The 17,139-nt window shown below is 37.1% G+C and overlaps 2 protein-coding genes across 2 annotated transcripts; one reads left to right on the top strand and one right to left on the bottom strand.

Moving 5' to 3' along the window:
- The first annotated feature begins 3,492 nt into the window (after nt 1–3,492).
- On the top strand, nt 3,493–9,145 carry LOC124289827 (protein Hook homolog 1-like). The gene is made up of 10 exons (XM_046726507.1): nt 3,493–3,573; nt 3,931–4,076; nt 4,980–5,137; nt 5,302–5,317; nt 5,668–5,781; nt 6,351–6,432; nt 6,968–7,095; nt 7,645–7,784; nt 8,118–8,174; nt 8,952–9,145. The coding sequence occupies exons 1-10, from the start codon at nt 3,548–3,550 to the stop codon at nt 9,084–9,086; spliced, it is 1,002 nt and encodes a 333-aa protein (XP_046582463.1). The 5' UTR covers nt 3,493–3,547; the 3' UTR covers nt 9,087–9,145.
- A 3,809-nt stretch (nt 9,146–12,954) lies between these two features.
- LOC124289941 lies at nt 12,955–16,118 on the bottom strand. Its single transcript, XM_046726615.1, has 3 exons — nt 15,936–16,118; nt 14,530–14,682; nt 12,955–13,832 (listed from the first exon to the last, which is right to left on the bottom strand). Exons 1-3 carry the CDS (start codon nt 16,116–16,118, stop codon nt 13,215–13,217), a joined length of 954 nt encoding a protein of 317 aa, XP_046582571.1. The 3' UTR covers nt 12,955–13,214.
- Nucleotides 16,119–17,139: the final 1,021 nt, after the last annotated feature.

The following is a 17,139-nucleotide window of genomic DNA, read 5'->3' on the forward strand; positions in this document are numbered from 1 at the left end:
TATCAATAATTTTAATATTTATTTATTTATTTTATTTTATTTCCGACACACAGCATGGACAGTTAAGCTGCGTAATCACAGCGAACACTGTGCACATTTCCTTAAATGCAACTACAATAACGAAATCTCAGAGATTATACTGCAGACAACATTGATAATTGATACTGGACTCTTAAATCAAGTATATATTAATGGTACTTTAGCTCATGTAGACAAGGTTTGCCCGACTCTGTATTTATCAATTGGTTATATTATGTAGAGGTAATCATGTGTAACAAGTCGGACAGATACAAGGATAGAGTTCCTACAAACATGGAAATATTTCATACTATGCTCTAACATCGAGTTCGAAGAACGAGTTGTTTCTCTGCTCCCATGACATCTTCTCGCTCAATACAACACATCCAAATACACTAGTATGGTGGTCTATATTTATTATATACCTCTTATATACCCTCTAATCTGTTACTTAATAAAACAAATCATAGAGTACAGAAAGTAGAACCGACAAGTGTTCAATACGGAGTCTGGGGTTCAATACGGAATTTGACCACGTCATCCGTATTGCACCCCTGTATTTCTATCCTAAGTTTACATGGGTATATAATATATGTTTAGACACACAGCAAAGAAAGATAACATATAGTGTGTTACCGCTGAGGATGGAGACGGGTATCTCTGTCGTTTGAAATGTAAATCTCTTTTCCTCAAGACTGAGTAATGTACACCGAAAACAAACATGCATATGTGGCCAAATCTTTATGAATTCAGTAAATTATCTACATTAAAGACATAAAGACACAAAGCATGTGACGTGCGTCATTGTTCTATTAGCAAGCAGGACTTAAGAAAATGATTCCATAAACTATATCATCTTGATCTCTGATATGCATTTAGAAGTTAGAAGAAAGCATGGACACATGACACTTTTTACAGATAAAATTCACATGGTGAAGGAGTAAAAAATGTCGTTAAGACTGACTGATTGAGTTTTGGTTTTAGGCCGCTTTTAGCAATATTTCAGCAACATCACGGCGGGGGACACCAGAAATGGGCTTTACAGATTGGACCCATGTGGGGATTCGAACCCGGTTCTTTGGCGTGACGAGCCAACGCTTTAACCACTAGGCTACCCCACCGCTCCAAATGTCGTTAAGAAGAATAATGAAGTATGTTATACAAAAAGTATCATGTGAGTGAGTTTAGTTTTACGCCGCTTTTAGCAATATTCCAGCAATATCACGGAGAGGGACACCAGAAATTGGCTTCACACGTTATACCCACGTGCGGAATCGAACCCGGGGACTTTAACCCAAAACACTCACCCATGTACCACCCGTCCCCTGCACGGGTACATCTTGTCTCTGAAATGAACATATTTTACAGAAAAAAAGTTCCTAAATTGTATTCATAAAACATAATAAAAGGAAGCCAAGAGACATTCTTCATTTTCCTGAAACTGTGGTAATCTGGACATTACCACATATTCTAGACTTGCATGGGCTGTAACGGGTATATTTGTTTCATGGTCTGTAGGACAGACCAGGGTACCATGTGTCAAGCCTGTTATTGAAGGTCCACGCACTGATACGGTTGGAAATATATTAAAACCCCAAACACTTATGTACTAAAACCATGTGTAAAGTATTCGAATCATTACTCCACTGGTTCAAGGGACAATGGAATTCTGACTTTTCTGAAGTTAAGTCTCACTCCTCGGGTCACAACAGGCAGCTGAACAAATACTGGGGCCGTGAAAAGAGCGACAGATTGTAAAACAAATGAAGCTACGACTTTGAGATATTGAAACGGCGACCACTGCTGTCCGAATTGACATGTGTATGGGATTAGGGACCAGTCAGTAATTACAAAGGATCGGTTGGATGAAGATGGAGTATGTGGGCGTTAACAACTACAATGCATCCCGACTAAAATGCGAGTCTATCCAACCGTTTCCCCACTCATTCACCACCCTCCCAAAGAAGACTCTTCCCAGAATGGATTTTCGTGAAATCAAGCATAGATTAACAATACCTTAAGAATATTTCCAACTGTAAGAGCCAGTCTCCTGAATTGTTTAATGTCTTTCAGCGACTCACCGATTTTGCTTTTGGGAGGCCTTCCTCTGTTGTTCTTCCTCATTGTCTTCCTCCTGCAGCGTTAAGCAACGATCACTCAACCCTGATCTGTGCAGACATTATAAATATGCGCCACTGAATGTGGTTTAACTGTGCTTTCAGAGGGTATTTCAGTTATACAATAACTAGTCAGTTTCATGGGAGGGGCGGTGGGGTAGCCTACTGGTTAAAGCGTTCGCTCGTCACGCCGAAGACCCGGGTTCGAATCCCCACATGGGTACAATGTGTGAAGCCCATTTCAGGTGTCCCCCGCCGTGATGTTGCTGAAATATTGCTAAAAGCGGCGTAAAACTAAACTCACTCAGTCAGTCAGTTTGATGGGAAGGAAAGTGGTGTAGTTCTCTGACGTTTACCGCGAACCACGGAACAAAGACTGACTGACTGAGTTTGGTTTTACGCCGCTTTTCACGGAACAAAGAGGGATGTATACAGTGAAACTGATACACAGACTAAGGGACGCAACTCATTATTTCTGCGTCTTCAAAATCAATATCTGAACCCAACTACTCTGGGGGAGATTTTGTCTTATTTCCTTCTTATAATCTTACATCTTTGAATAGAAAATGTTCAGAAATATTGCAAACAGAGTAAACTACGTTATCAACGAACACGCGTATAACAGACTGAGTGATATAACGAACTGCTTCTGGTCCCGGGAACTTGCTGTGTATTTTAGTCGAAAAGGTTATAACGAGCTCTCTTGTCTGTTATGAACATATTTTGGAGAAACGAGGTCTCAGGTTGTTTTCTCATAAAATATGATAAATAGGAGCCCAGTGGCTTTCTTCATTATCAGAGTTGCCACATGTTCTAGGCTTGCTCTTGTCGTATTGGGTATCTTTGTGTCAAGGTCTGTATGACTAGTCTTAAGGGAACGCCAGCAAACACTGTCCACTAACACACGTGGTTGTTTAGTTTAAATGACGGAGTGGAACCCACGAGCACGGTGCTAGCAACGTAATCGGGTCGAACCGGGATTCGAAACCACGATCTTAGTGAAGGGACCAACCCTTGCACAGAGAATGGCGGCACATTAAACTGTTAAAGCATCTGCCTCTGTAATTTCGCTATCGTTTTGCCTTGATAGCAAAGTAATAAATTAAATTAAAGTAGCAATCTGTATAACATTTGACTAAAGATATTCGGACATTTTTTCCTAAAACCCTGAATAATTATTTACTACATAATGAAAAGAGTTTTCGATGCGACATATTGAGCCAATAAACTTATATCACGATCCGAGCCAAAATATTTCATCAATGTGGTTCGAACTCCATTATTGAATATGAATATGGACGTCATCGGAGCAGAAACAGTCGCCATGTTGTCAATAAGAGTGATCTCCCTTGTGTCAGCAGACGTAACATCAAGAAGATTACAGACGGTCATATTGTAGGTTGCTTGATGATATGAGAATGGAAGCAGGCTTCAGCAGGTTTGTTTCATGGCTACGTTGGGTATATTTTTAGACGTCTAAAACAAGATGAACTATCTTGATTACTTGCTTCTGTAGCAGATAACATTTAGGGAAGTTGATATAATCTTTTATGTTTGGTTGCGCGTTTTTACCAGAACAGTAAAGTAAACCTGGTTAGAAAAGACGCATATATTTGAACGCTGGTGCATTGACTTGCATGTATAAATATCCCAGAAATATAAATTTACTGGTACAAATCAGCTATTATCTAGATCTACAGCTCAGTAGACCTAACGGTAACTGCTAAGACTAATATCAAATTTCCAAGCCCACAGGAGGATTTCAAAATATTAACTGGTTTTATTTTTGCCACAGTCCCCCTAAATTGCGGAGGTCAGTGTGCTTGTCGGGAAAAGTCGGGGTGATGGAGACGCAAGTGATCACCCCTCCTGTTATCAGTAGTCATACTTCAGTTGTTGGCCTTCCACTGCCAACACCTCCAGATAGAAGTGGAACGAATGGTCTGTATTTCAAATGAAGTCGTACAAAAATGTCACTGAATTTAGGGATATGAAACATGACATATTTTTGTAGCATTTGTGTGAATAATAATTACATAACACAAACAGACAATCAGGATGAAAAACATGCACTCTAGTCTCAAACAATTCTTAAGTTGTTACATTATGTCCAATATATATTTCATGATAAGAACAAATGAAATGAATTAATGAAATGATTGGTCACTACTTTTTACTGTAATACATCAGACCTTTGTATTGGCTGGAAGGATCCCGTAAACATAGATCAAAATGGATGGACAACTTTATCTGTTGTTCAGTTGGCACAGGTACTAAAGAAGTGTTCCCCAGGTACCTTTCTGAATGGCTGGGATGGGGGGCACTAGGGTGCTTGGCTGAATAGGGACTGGAGAAGGATCCTGGTAACCACAGAGAGTCAGAAAGGTCCAAAACTATAAAACTAAACAAAGCTCTAAAGTTCACAGAATTATGTGCAGGGTTATCAAAATTGGATTGCAGTATTTACAAGTGCTCTCAGAATTTTTATATTTTTGGCTGTGCAATGCAGCCGGGACTGAGATACCATGGTAGAACTGAGTGATAAATGGCCAGGTATGCAGGTAGGAAATGTGGACTCATCCCAGTCCTATCTCTCTGTATACCCAAGTGATGTACCCCAACCAGAATCCAAGGTCATAAATTGCACATTGTGAAAACAGACCTCAGACTAATGCCAAACATATATTGCCAAGCTGTATACAGAAAGGTACCCTATGTTCATTTCTAAGTAATATTTACTCAACAGCACAACTTGCTAATATTGTAGTTAGGAAGATTCATTATATTAATAATTAAGATATAAATATTATAATTAACTTGTTTTCCCTGTTATTTATTTTTCAGAGTTATCCCAGAGCAGTGTATCATTGGAGGGAGCTCTGGTAGAACAGGCTGTCGACAACTTGCTGAGTTTGCCTGAAGTAGTGAGTCAAGTCAGTGCAATACAGAAGGACCACAATCAGGAGTTAGAAAGACAACTCATGCAGCTAAGACACCTAGAGGTAGGTAGTCAATGACTGGTCCATCTCATCTAGTGATATCCTATCATGTAGTCCTTCCTGGGGTCTTTCAATATCTGTCAATGCCAGGTATATAAGATGTTAATCGCATTCATAGCTTTCTGTTAAAGAGGATGTCTTTTAAACAATTTCATTTTGCATTTCAGAATGACATCAAAGAAAGTGAGTACCCGGTATTAGTTTTGACAATTCAATTCAAGACTGACTTAAAAATTCGATTCAGGCATGACAACTGAAATATCTTACATAAAAGGCATTATTTGTTTCAAACTTTCAAACGATACATATTACTGAAAAAAAGTTAAACACTAACTTGCTATGCCATCTTTTTTTTTTCATGTCCAGTGCATGATGATCATTGTGATGTCTTATCTTAAATCACATGATAGTGCATTTAAACAGAAACATTAAACAATGCAAGAATGTTAAAGAAATGTTTTTCATTTTATCAGAACTATCTTCATCTTTTGACTTAGACCCCAGGAGATAAAATATAAAATCTCTAATTTTAGGTAATGCGAAACATGGCAGTGTAAAGCAGGAGATCTCCAGTATTGATCGCAAGACTCGGATGCTGGAGGAGGAAGTCATGGAGAGTGAGAAGCTGTGTCAGGCTCATCAGAAACGTAGGTTGAGGTGTAGTTCTCACTTGTCTGAACATTTTGCAACATAATCAGAATTAGGAACCAAACATCGCAAACTGACTTTTCACATTGGTTCATAAAACAGTTAATTGGTGTTTGAGTAATTCACCTGTTTTCAAGCCATATACTGGTAGCATGTAAATAATTGACTTGACAAACCAGTGACTGATATTATGAGCAACAACTCATGCTGTTGGGACTTGCTATCAACAAGCTACTCCATAAGCCAGACGACCCAATCCATCAACTGGCTTCTTATGACCAGCAAAGGTTCATGGGGACTATTTTTGGCCTGGAATTCCCATTGGGGGCATCTCAAGACAAAATGGGGGTTGGATGGTTGCAATCTTAAACCATGCATTTGTGTTTCATTATACACTGATTTCATGATTAAAATGCTTCAATGAAATCACAGAAATGTTGGTGACAGCAGTACAAAACAGCATTCATTGACTCAGTTCCTCACAGGAAGCTGTAATTTGGAACCAACTCTGAAAATGTGTTGAACATTTTTAGCAACCATGCTACATTATGATTTATTGTATTTACAGAAATATATTCATTGGTAAAGGATTGTGAAAGCCTCAGGCATGAACTTACAACAAAGCGAAAAGGTTTTCTCACAGAAACAAGGTAATTAAATAACAAATGTAAAAATTTAATTTTAACTACTGCTACATAATTCTACTGTCCAAAGTCCCAACATCAAAAATTACTCTGTGTAACTGTCTTCCTACACTTAATGATTTAGACAAAATACATTATACAATGTATATGTTCTCCAACCAAACATTCACTTTCCCAACCCTTAACAGTTGATGTGCACTGTCATAAAGAGTTTGTAATCAAACATATTAATCTCTCCATCCCGTCTTATTCTAAATGATTAGTTCATCATGCTAGTACTTATACTTATTTACCATTAGTCTTTTGGTTTTTCTTGTTCGACAGATCTATAAAAACAAGTTCATGAATTTACCAAAACAAGGAAATAAATTTGCTGTAACCATATCTAATCTTGTGGGTAATATTGAATGGTAAATACTGAGCTGCTTATACAACTGAAGAAATAGGAGCATGTAACTGTGGCCATGTGATGGTCAGCTGTGTCACACATCTGTATACTAGGATTACATTAATCAAAAATCATGTTTCCTTTGCCTTTCAGTAAGCATGCATCCTACATTGCCAAGATGAAGTCCTACAAGATGCAAGTGAACAACTTTGAAATGTCACTTCCTGCCCAGAAGAAACTTGTTGAACTGCAACAGAGACTTGAAGATCTGAAGAAACAAAGTATCTACCTTATTTTTATTTCATAATACGAGTGTAATGACTTTAATCAATACAAATCAATATACTAACAAAAATATTTTGGCATATTTTAATGTTGGGAAAGGACCAAAGGTAACTCAATATGCAGGGGCAGATCCAGGATTTTGGAGTAGGGGATACACATTAATCATGAAACCACACACCCCCCGATCCTCCCCTGCAGTAGGAAAGATGAAATAAAACCGTTTTGAAGGGTTGATATAAAAGGAACTAATAAAGTAGATTTATAACATTCATTATTTCAGAAATAACACACTGATTGTTGATGTATGCCACAAAATAACAGTATCACATTGGCATGTGAACAATATATCTTTGGTCTGGCAGACGAGGGTGTCCAAGATTACACACTGTCAGGTATTATCAGCCAGTTGGTACCTAGCAACTATCCAGTCGTCATTAGTTGACTCTTAAAACTAGCTTCAGGTGATGTGAAATTGCTGAGTGGTCAGAAATACTGTGAATAACATAAACATGTTGAATGATTGCTTGTGATCTGCATATTGCCAGAGCAGCATCTGTCCGAGAACATGGATGAGTTTATATCTGTGAGCACAGGCCAAAGAGAAGGTGATATCAGGGAGGAGATTGACAAGGTGAAGTTGGAGACTTGTACGTGGAAAGAAGAGATGCTCCGTAAACAGAAGACGGTGAGATAATTGCAAAGCAACATTAAACAGTAGCATAATATCATCTCTATGCATAAGTGAGTGAGTGAGTAATAGACTAACACTTAGTCTCTGAATATATATAATTTTGATAGTAACAAATATACCCTTAAATTGAAAAGGTACCCCAGTCAGACCAGAGATATTGAATCTGAGGAAATTTAGATTTTCCTGGCTTTAGCATTGCAGGAGTGAGTGAGATAGTGACGTATCACAACAGCGGACACCAAGAATGGGATTCTTATAATGGCAATTATCTTGGATATGATGTTTTTCTACATTTTATCAGTATTTGTTCTTCATATTCTTTTACAGTTAGAAGATTTAAAGCATCAAGAAGAAAAGATCCAAATAGCCACTACTGTTTTACATGTAAGTTTTGAATATTTCCTTCCAGAATATTAAAAAAATTAGCCATAATACTGTTCTTACTCAATGTACAAGGTGTTTCATTACGAAACACATTTCAGAAAATAACTGAACATTCATACAAAGAGTGAATGATGTCTGCAGCTTCTGAAGGTGCTAAATGTAGTTTCAGTGTTCCAACTTACATATCAAATTAGACTTGTAGCAATTTTGTTTTGTTGGTGGCACTCCAGGTCAAGAAAACATTAACTTGTATCATAAGCAGCTTACAGATGAAGTCTACCAGTTAATCCAATTCCATGTTAATCGCAACATCTGTCTAATCTGCAGGTAATCCCATTTACACAATCTGTTTGTGATTTCACTCAAAGGGCATTACATACATCTGGCCTTTTGCCATATTAGTTTCCTCTTCATGTTAATCAGACATCAACATAGTAATACTCTATTCTCCAGGTTAGAATCAATAGGTTCTCAACAAGTAATGCTTAGATCTGATAGGGAAATTCCAGAATGATATATGCCTAAAGAAATCAAAGAATTCACATATTGTCTTTCGTATATGTTTATGTGAAATGTTTCAGAAGCGTAATGCAGCACAGCTTACTCGGTTAAAGAGACAAGTGAGAAATCAAAGAATTCACATATTGTCTTTCGTGTATGTTTATGTGAAATGTTTCAGAAGCGTAATGCAGCACAGCTTACTCGGTTAAAGAGACAAGTGAGAAATCAAAGAATTCACATATTGTCTTTCGTATATGTTTATGTGAAATGTTTCAGAAGCGTAATGCAGCACAGCTTACTCGGTTAAAGAGACAAGTGAGGGAGCAGCAACTCCGACAACGACAGTGGCATAACCAGCACTCACAGCTACAACACAGTATTGCAGAGCTCAACAAGAAGCTGGAAGCGTGACTTTGACTAATACATTGAATAAGAACACATTTTAGTGTTGATGTCCTCTTTTGTTTGAAGGATATTCTATGTGTCCAAATGGCAATGCAAAGAGTCTGATTGCTTGGAGTCTTTGCCATACTTTTGTCAAGGAACTGGTACATTTCTAACTTCCAGTTACTTTAACAGTACTTGTTAAATAACGAGTTGAACATTGTTTCAGAACAGTATGAAACATATCAGTTTCAAATTTTAGTTGTACATACTCATTCAAATACCATTTAGGGTCTGTCCGAATAGAGTTTGACTCAGGATAAACTCAGAATTGGAACCAAGTAAATGGGAAAACAAACTTAACTGTTCTTTTACTCCTACACATGTCACAGACTTTGAATACTAAATGTCCTACAAATACCATTTATTTTGGAAAATAATTAATCTTCACAGTTCATGATTAATTTGACAGAGAAGATGCACTTGAGTTATTTAATTTTTTATTATAAAATTCAGACAGGAACAGCATTAAATAAGATGTGATGACATAAATATAAGTATTTACAAAATGTCTATCTACATACATGTACATTTTTACAAATGAATAATTTGGGGGGAATAACATTCTCTTTGTACCTGATGTATTTGAAAGGAAGATATTTCGTCACAAATAGTTCCCTTTCCATATTGAAAGGGTATTTTTGTCTCGAAACAAGTGAGTTTTGAATATCCTCCTTCCAATGCAAAACTTCTTTGAACAACATGAAAGTTTAGAAGTAAGGAAGGAAACAGCTTTCTCACATAATAACAAACAGTACCGGAAACAAAGTGTTTTTGTACATGTATGGACAACATGGAAAATCGAGATAATCTTTGCTTTTCCTACCTTCACCTGAGTAACTTTCCTTCCTATGAAACATAGGAAGAACTGTTCCTACCTTACAAATACAATAACACAACCGAAATAATAAAATACCGAAATCAAATCACATGACATGGACAACATGGAAAATGAAGATAATCTTTGCTTTTCCTACCATCACCTGAGTAACTTTCCTTCCTATGAAACATAGGAAGAACTGTTCCTACCTTACAAATACAATAACACAACCGAAATAATAAAATACCGAAATCACATGACATGGACAACATGGAAAATGAGAGATAATCTTTGCTTTTCCTACCTTCACCTGAGTAACTTTCCTTCCCATGAAACATAGGAAGAACTGTTCCTACCTTACAAATACAATAACACAACCAAAATAATAAAATACCGAAATCACATGACATGGACAACATGGAAAATAGAGATAATCTTTGCTTTTCCTACCTTCACCTGAGTAACTTTCCTTCCCATGAAACATAGGAAGAACTGTCCCTACCTTACAAATACAATAACACAACTAAAATAATAAAATACCGAAATCACATGACATGGACAACATGGAAAATGAAGATAATCTTTGCTTTTCCTACCTTCACCTGAGTAACTTTCCTTCCTGAAATAATAAAATACCCATGAAACATGGGAAGAACTGTCCCTACCTTACAAATACAATAACACAACCAAAATAATAAAATACCGAAATCACATGACATGGACAACATGGAAAATGAAGATAATCTTTGCTTTTCCTACCATCACCTGAGTAACTTTCCTTCCCATGAAACATAGGAAGAACTGTCCCTACCTTACAAATACAATAACACAACCAAATAATAAAATACCAAAATCACATGACATGGACAACATGGAAAATAGAGATAATCTTTGCTTTTCCTACCTTCACCTGAGTAACTTTCCTTCCCTCTGAAACATAGGAAGAACTGTTCCTACCTTACAAATACAATAACACAACTGAAATAATAAAATACCCAAAATCACATGACATGGACATGACATGGACAACGTGAAAATAGAGATAATCTTTGCTTTTCCTACCTTCACCTGAGTAACTTTCCTTCCCATGAAACATAGGAAGAACTGTTCCCTACCTTACAAATACAATAACACAACCAAAATAATAAAATACCCAAATCACATGACATGGACAACATGGAAAATAGAGATAATCTTTGCTTTTCCTACCTTCACCTGAGTAACTTTCCTTCCCATGAAACATAGGAAGAACTGTCCCTACCTTACAAATACAATAACACAACCGAAATAATAAAATACCAAAATCACATGACATGGACAACGTGGAAAATAGAGATAATCTTTGCTTTTCCTACCTTCACCTGAGTAACTTTCCTTCCCATGAAACATAGGAAGAACTGTCCCTACCTTACAAATACAATAACACAACCGAAATAATAAAATACCGAAATCACATGACATGGACAACATGGAAAATAGAGATAATCTTTGCTTTTCCTACCTTCACCTGAGTAACTTTCCTTCCCATGAAACATAGGAAGAACTGTCCCTACCTTACAAATACAATAACACAACCAAAATAATAAAATACCGAAATCACATGACATGGACAACGTGGAAAATGAGAGATAATCTTTGCTTTTCCTACCTTCACCTGAGTAACTTTCCTTCCCATGAAACATAGGAAGAACTGTCCCTACCTTACAAATACAATAACACAACTGAAATAATAAAATACCGAAATCACATGACATGGACAACATGGAAAATAGAGATAATCTTTGCTTTTCCTACCTTCACCTGAGTAACTTTCCTTCCCATGAAACATAGGAAGAACTGTCCCTACCTTACAAATACAATAACACAACCGAAATAATAAAATACCGAAATCACATGACATGGACAACATGGAAAATAGAGATAATCTTTGCTTTTCCTACCTTCACCTGAGTAACTTTCCTTCCCATGAAACATAGGAAGAACTGTCCCTACCTTACAAATACAATAACACAACCGAAATAATAAAATACCGAAATCACATGACATGGACAACGTGGAAAATAGAGATAATCTTTGCTTTTCTACCTTCACCTGAGTAACTTTCCTTCCCATGAAACATAGGAAGAACTCTCCCTACCTTACAAATACACAATACAAATACAATAACACAACCATAAAATAATAAAATACCATGGGAAATCACATGACATGGACAACATGGAAAATAGAGATAATCTTTGCTTTTCCTACCTTCACCTGAGTAACTTTCCTTCCCATGAAACATGGGAAGAACTGTCCCTACCTTACAAATACAATAACACAACTGAAATAATAAAATACCGAAATCACATGACATGGACAACGGAAAATAGAGATAATCTTTGCTTTTCTTACCTTCACCTCTGAGTAACTTTCCTTCCCATGAAACATAGGAAGAACTGTCCCTACCTTATAAATACAATAACACAACCTGAATAGTAAATTACCAAAATTAAAGGGTTTTTGTTTATGTCAGGGGCAACATGGAAACTGAAGATAATCTATCCTATTCATACCTTTACCCTGAGTAAATTCCTTCCTATGAAACAGGAAGAAGTGTCCCTACATTATAAAATATATGTGAGAAAACTGTAATTCTTCCAGAACCAATTGTGGTAACAAGGTTCATAAATTCTCCAGGATAAAATAATGTTTATTACATCATCACTATGTCAACATCCTTCGAGGAGAAAGTTCCAACTGAAACGTAAATGTTGAAAATCCGAAAATATATAGCGAAACCTGAGAATTAGGTATAAGGTCACAAGGCCATAACAGTTACTTGTGCTCTTGCAATTCCAAACATCACAAGAACAATAATTATCTGTCATGAATAAAAGGCAGTAGGTTGTATCCATGTGTTGGACCCCCTTCATAAACATTTCTTGAAAAAATCATTGACAATAATGAAATAGTTTCAAGAAAAAAGTTGTAATAATGTTAGTTGAAGTTGTTGTTGAAAATATCTGCAAAATAATATATAAAGGATGTCTGTATGATAATATAAATATCCACACTGACAATACTGTTTCAGCAAACTGCTTCGAATGTCGAAAAGTCAATACATATTTACATTTGTGAAAGAAATGAACATTTGTTCTGATGCGTTCCTGCATGAACAGAAATGAATATCTTGTGAAAAGCTTCATATTTCTGCTTTCAGATGTAGTGAACCTTTTTAAACTGATAAAACAGTGTCTGGCAGAGAAACTGTTTGTTGTAACATGAAAGTCCTCTTAGTTGTCTTCATCAGCAACAGCCTTAGGGTCAACATGGTGACAGGGATACTCCCCCCAGATCTTATACTGAGAATCGCCTTCACTCCAGTATCGCTTGATCATTTGACAACGCAAACACCCACAGTTCTCTTTCCACTTCCTGTGTGCTAAGGCTCCATCACTGTTGGCATCACTACTGTGCTCAGATCTACGTGGTCGTCGCTTATGTTTAACTGGTGCTTTGATCATTAGTGGAGGAATGTCTACCTGCTTTTTCCCATCTTCCTCTCGGGCAGATTTCTGGGGGCTTTCATCAAGATGGTATAGAGTGTGTTTTCGGAATTTTCCATGGTTTCCAATGCCGCCATTCTCATGTTTTTCTGTGTGGATGGTCTTCTGAAAGGCAATGACCTCGTATCTATGTTTGCTGGGTATAACGACTGGCTTGGACTGAGGTTCAAGGGCAACTTCATTGTCAGGGGAAGCTTCTGCAGGGGATGCGTTGGCCTGGATTGGTCCTGGGGAGCCTGGGATGGATGGCAGGCTTGGAAGAGAATGGGCAATCCTGGAGAAATGGTCAGGGTACAGCTGCAAATATATTAATTTTTGGATGAAAAATATTTTTACAGCAAAGCACTTAGAATAGATATAAAAGAAATCCATGATATCACATCTCTTCCCACTAAGAGTGATGGACCAAATTTGCTTCAAATATATATGTATATTTTACTAAATAAAGATTTTATAAAACCCTATGTGTTTACATTGAGAGCTTATGATCAGGAGGTGAATAATATAATTACACAATGTCATTTAGAAAGTGGTCAAATGTAACATATGTTATATTTGGGATTACACTTTCTTAGTAAAGTACAGATTCTAGTTCTTTTGTTGGGTTGAGTCCCATCTGGGTTCGAACCCACACCCTCAGAGTCAGGCACCTATTCACCAGCACACAAAGTCAGCCGCCTAACCCGCTCAGGGACAGCAACTTCCATAGTTACGTGAATTTAGATTGTAATTACAAGCTATCCTTAACTCTATTTTTACTAAACTTAATGCAAACAGAGAAATAAATTATATATCCACTGATGCCATAAAAATAGTGTCCTGTTATTTTCACCTCTATCATAAATGTCAATATGCTGATAACAATATATATTTATTCACATGTAGTTACAAAGCAGACTGTCCAGACCCAATTGTTTACAAACCGCTGGAAACAGACTAGGATTATTGCTGAGAAACAGAAAGCAGTGCTGGCTTATTCCTTGCACTAAGGTGAGTAATGACAAATGTGTGAAATAGTTTGATGATCTGGTGTGTTACTTACCCTGAGATGCAGTGTCCGCAGAGGAGGGTCAGTCTTGGCATGGAGTGACCTCTTGGAGTTGGAACTGACTGATGGTAGTTTTATGGTCTCTATAGACTTGGAGCTGATAGAAGAAACATTAGTGTCCTCTCTATCCAGTCTCAGGTGAGCTAGCTGTAAGACAGGAAACAAACAGCTGGAATGGAAAGTATTTTGTATACACTCATTGCTTTAGTTTTCCAAGGTACACCTGTCATTGAATCCCCCAAATGTAATAATATGGCTCTGATTGTCTTTTAAATTCAGATCTGTTGTTGATTTGAGTTAAAACGGAAAGATGCCTACACAGAAGGTCATGACAAACTCACATTTCACATTAAGACCAGTCATATGTCATGGGATTCGATTTCACCTTCATTTGCACATGTAAACAAGAGAATTCGAAATATATTATTTGTTCAGATTGTTTGGCCCAGTATTTCAGATGCCTGGACAGTTGTTTTCAAATAGAATGGTCCACTCAATATGAGGGCTTTGTACACTTTTAGTAGTTCTTTTCAACTAAAAACCTTAGGGAGTATGTATTTTGATCTTATGAGAAATGGAATACTAACTGCAAATGACAAACTTGCATGAAAATTACAAGGTTAACATTTCAGACACTATGAATTCATTCAACTTGCTGAATATATCTCTTTCTAATTAACATAATTGGACAGTTTTCTTACAGTCGCTGTTCGGATATTTGATGATTTCATTCAAGTTTCTGAATAAATTTCTAAACAATTCAACTATAGTACTTAACATATATCCATCTTCAAATATCTTAAAAGAAATTACTTTTCTGGTTACTGACCTTGTCTGTTTCTGCTTTCTGGACTTTCCTTTTTATATTATCTTATAATTACAATATTTCATAAATCCAAAAGTGACTCTTCAGGGGTTGACTGCAAGAAGTATATTGAACTCATTTAAGACTAGTTGTTTATGTGACAAAATTTATATGGTGTTGAGTCCTGTTCCACACAGCAATCTTTGCACTACTACTATTGTAGGGTAATGTTGAAGTATGGAAGTTATCACCTTAGCCCTACTACTATTGTAGGCTAATGTTGAAGTATGGAAGTTATCACCTTAGCGCTACTACTATTGTAGGCTAATGTTGAAGTATGGAAGTTATCACCTTAGCGCTACTACTATTGTAGGCTAATGTTGAAGTATGGAAGTTATCACCTTAGCGCTACTACTATTGTAGGCTAATATTGAAGTATGGAAGTTATCACCTTAGCGCTAAGATCACTTTGTGGAATGGTGCCCTGGAACAAAAGAAATGATTGTCTCTCAGATTTTCAGAAGTCTCTGAGTGGTGACAGTCTAACCCTTTATTTCATTGTACAAGAAACAAAGGCACTGGTTTGGTGGCCTACCTTGGGTAAAGTTTTCTTGATAGGGTAGCTCTTTGGAAATTTATCCTCGAAGGTCTGCAGTGCTTTTAGTCTCTCCCTCTGGAACTTGAACCTGTTGACATATCCTCCTCTCCGGGGGATTTGTCCAATTGCCCTGGGACTATACAGGGTATCTAAGGGCTGCTCTGGTGATGTGTCCGACATCTTGGGTTATGGAGAACTGATCTTGAAGAGATCTTGGTAGTCTCACATTTTCCGTGGGGGAAAAAAATGACCTTACAATTATAACTTGGATATTAATTCCAAATGGTTCCCAAACTCATCTATGTTGAAGTAATGCTGTACTTATTCCAAGCTAGTTTCTCGTTGCTTGTGTATATCCAAGATGATTAAATCACACTGTAGTTGTCATTTTGAAAGGTCTAACCAAATGGCAGCTGAATAATCCAAGATGGCAAATCTGCACTCTGCCAGTTACATTGAGTGTCAGAGGGTAGGTAGAAACAATCTGTGTGGGCCATTTTGAGAACTGGCCAGCTGGCACCATTAACATAAATCACTGGGTGCAACACCATACCTGGATAATCCCTGGACAATCCTCTCAGGAACCAGTCATGTTGTTAGTCTGGCTTATGCAAGCATGTTCAGTGTATGCTTCAGAAAATGCCTCTTATTTCACAACACCAATTACTTCTCATGAACCAAACATGTCAGGTTTTATGATCACGGGATTACTTTTAGCCCACCTGATTGAAAACTATGCTATTATACTATGGTGAGTGAGTATGGTTTTATGCCACTCTCAGCAATATTCCAGCAATAGCACAGCATAGGACACCAGAAATGGGCCTCACTCTTTGTACCCAAGTGGGGAATCAAACCTGGGTCTTCAGTATGACGAGTGGATGCTTTAACCACTAGGCTACCCCACCACCCCCATAATACTGTGGACAACATATACAACATTTTCAACATGACACCAAGATTTATTCAAGAGGACTGAATTGAATTTACAAAGTGATGACCTTAGTCATCATAGAAAAAGACCCATTTACTTAATTAATTTTAAATTTGGTGTTCTGTTAGTAGTTTGACTTGAAACATGTTTTGTCATGACTCAAAGGCTGTGATTCAAACCTATACACAAATGGGGTGTGGTCACGTTGCCTTTACAGAACTGTCTTTCGATGCAAGGCAAAGCAGTATTCAGGTATATTCCATGAAA

This window comes from Haliotis rubra, unplaced genomic scaffold (assembly GCF_003918875.1).
Source record: "Haliotis rubra isolate DU_JTF1 unplaced genomic scaffold, ASM391887v1 Scf112, whole genome shotgun sequence".
Taxonomy (NCBI): domain Eukaryota; kingdom Metazoa; phylum Mollusca; class Gastropoda; order Lepetellida; family Haliotidae; genus Haliotis; species Haliotis rubra.

Coding starts and splice junctions, on each gene's coding strand:
- LOC124289827 (XM_046726507.1), top strand. CDS start 3,548: ATGAGAATGGAAGCAGGCTTCAGCAG. Junction 4,077..4,979: donor AGATAGAAGTGGAACGAATG/GTCTGTATTTCA, acceptor TTTATTTTTCAG/AGTTATCCCAGAGCAGTGTA. Junction 6,433..6,967: donor GGTTTTCTCACAGAAACAAG/GTAATTAAATAA, acceptor TTTGCCTTTCAG/TAAGCATGCATCCTACATTG.
- LOC124289941 (XM_046726615.1), bottom strand. CDS start 16,118: ATGTCGGACACATCACCAGAGCAGCCCTTAGATACCCTGTATAGTCCC. Junction 14,683..15,935: donor TCAAGAAAACTTTACCCAAG/GTAGGCCACCAA, acceptor CCTGTCTTACAG/CTAGCTCACCTGAGACTGGA. Junction 13,833..14,529: donor TGCGGACACTGCATCTCAGG/GTAAGTAACACA, acceptor ATCTATTCTAAG/TGCTTTGCTGTAAAAATATT.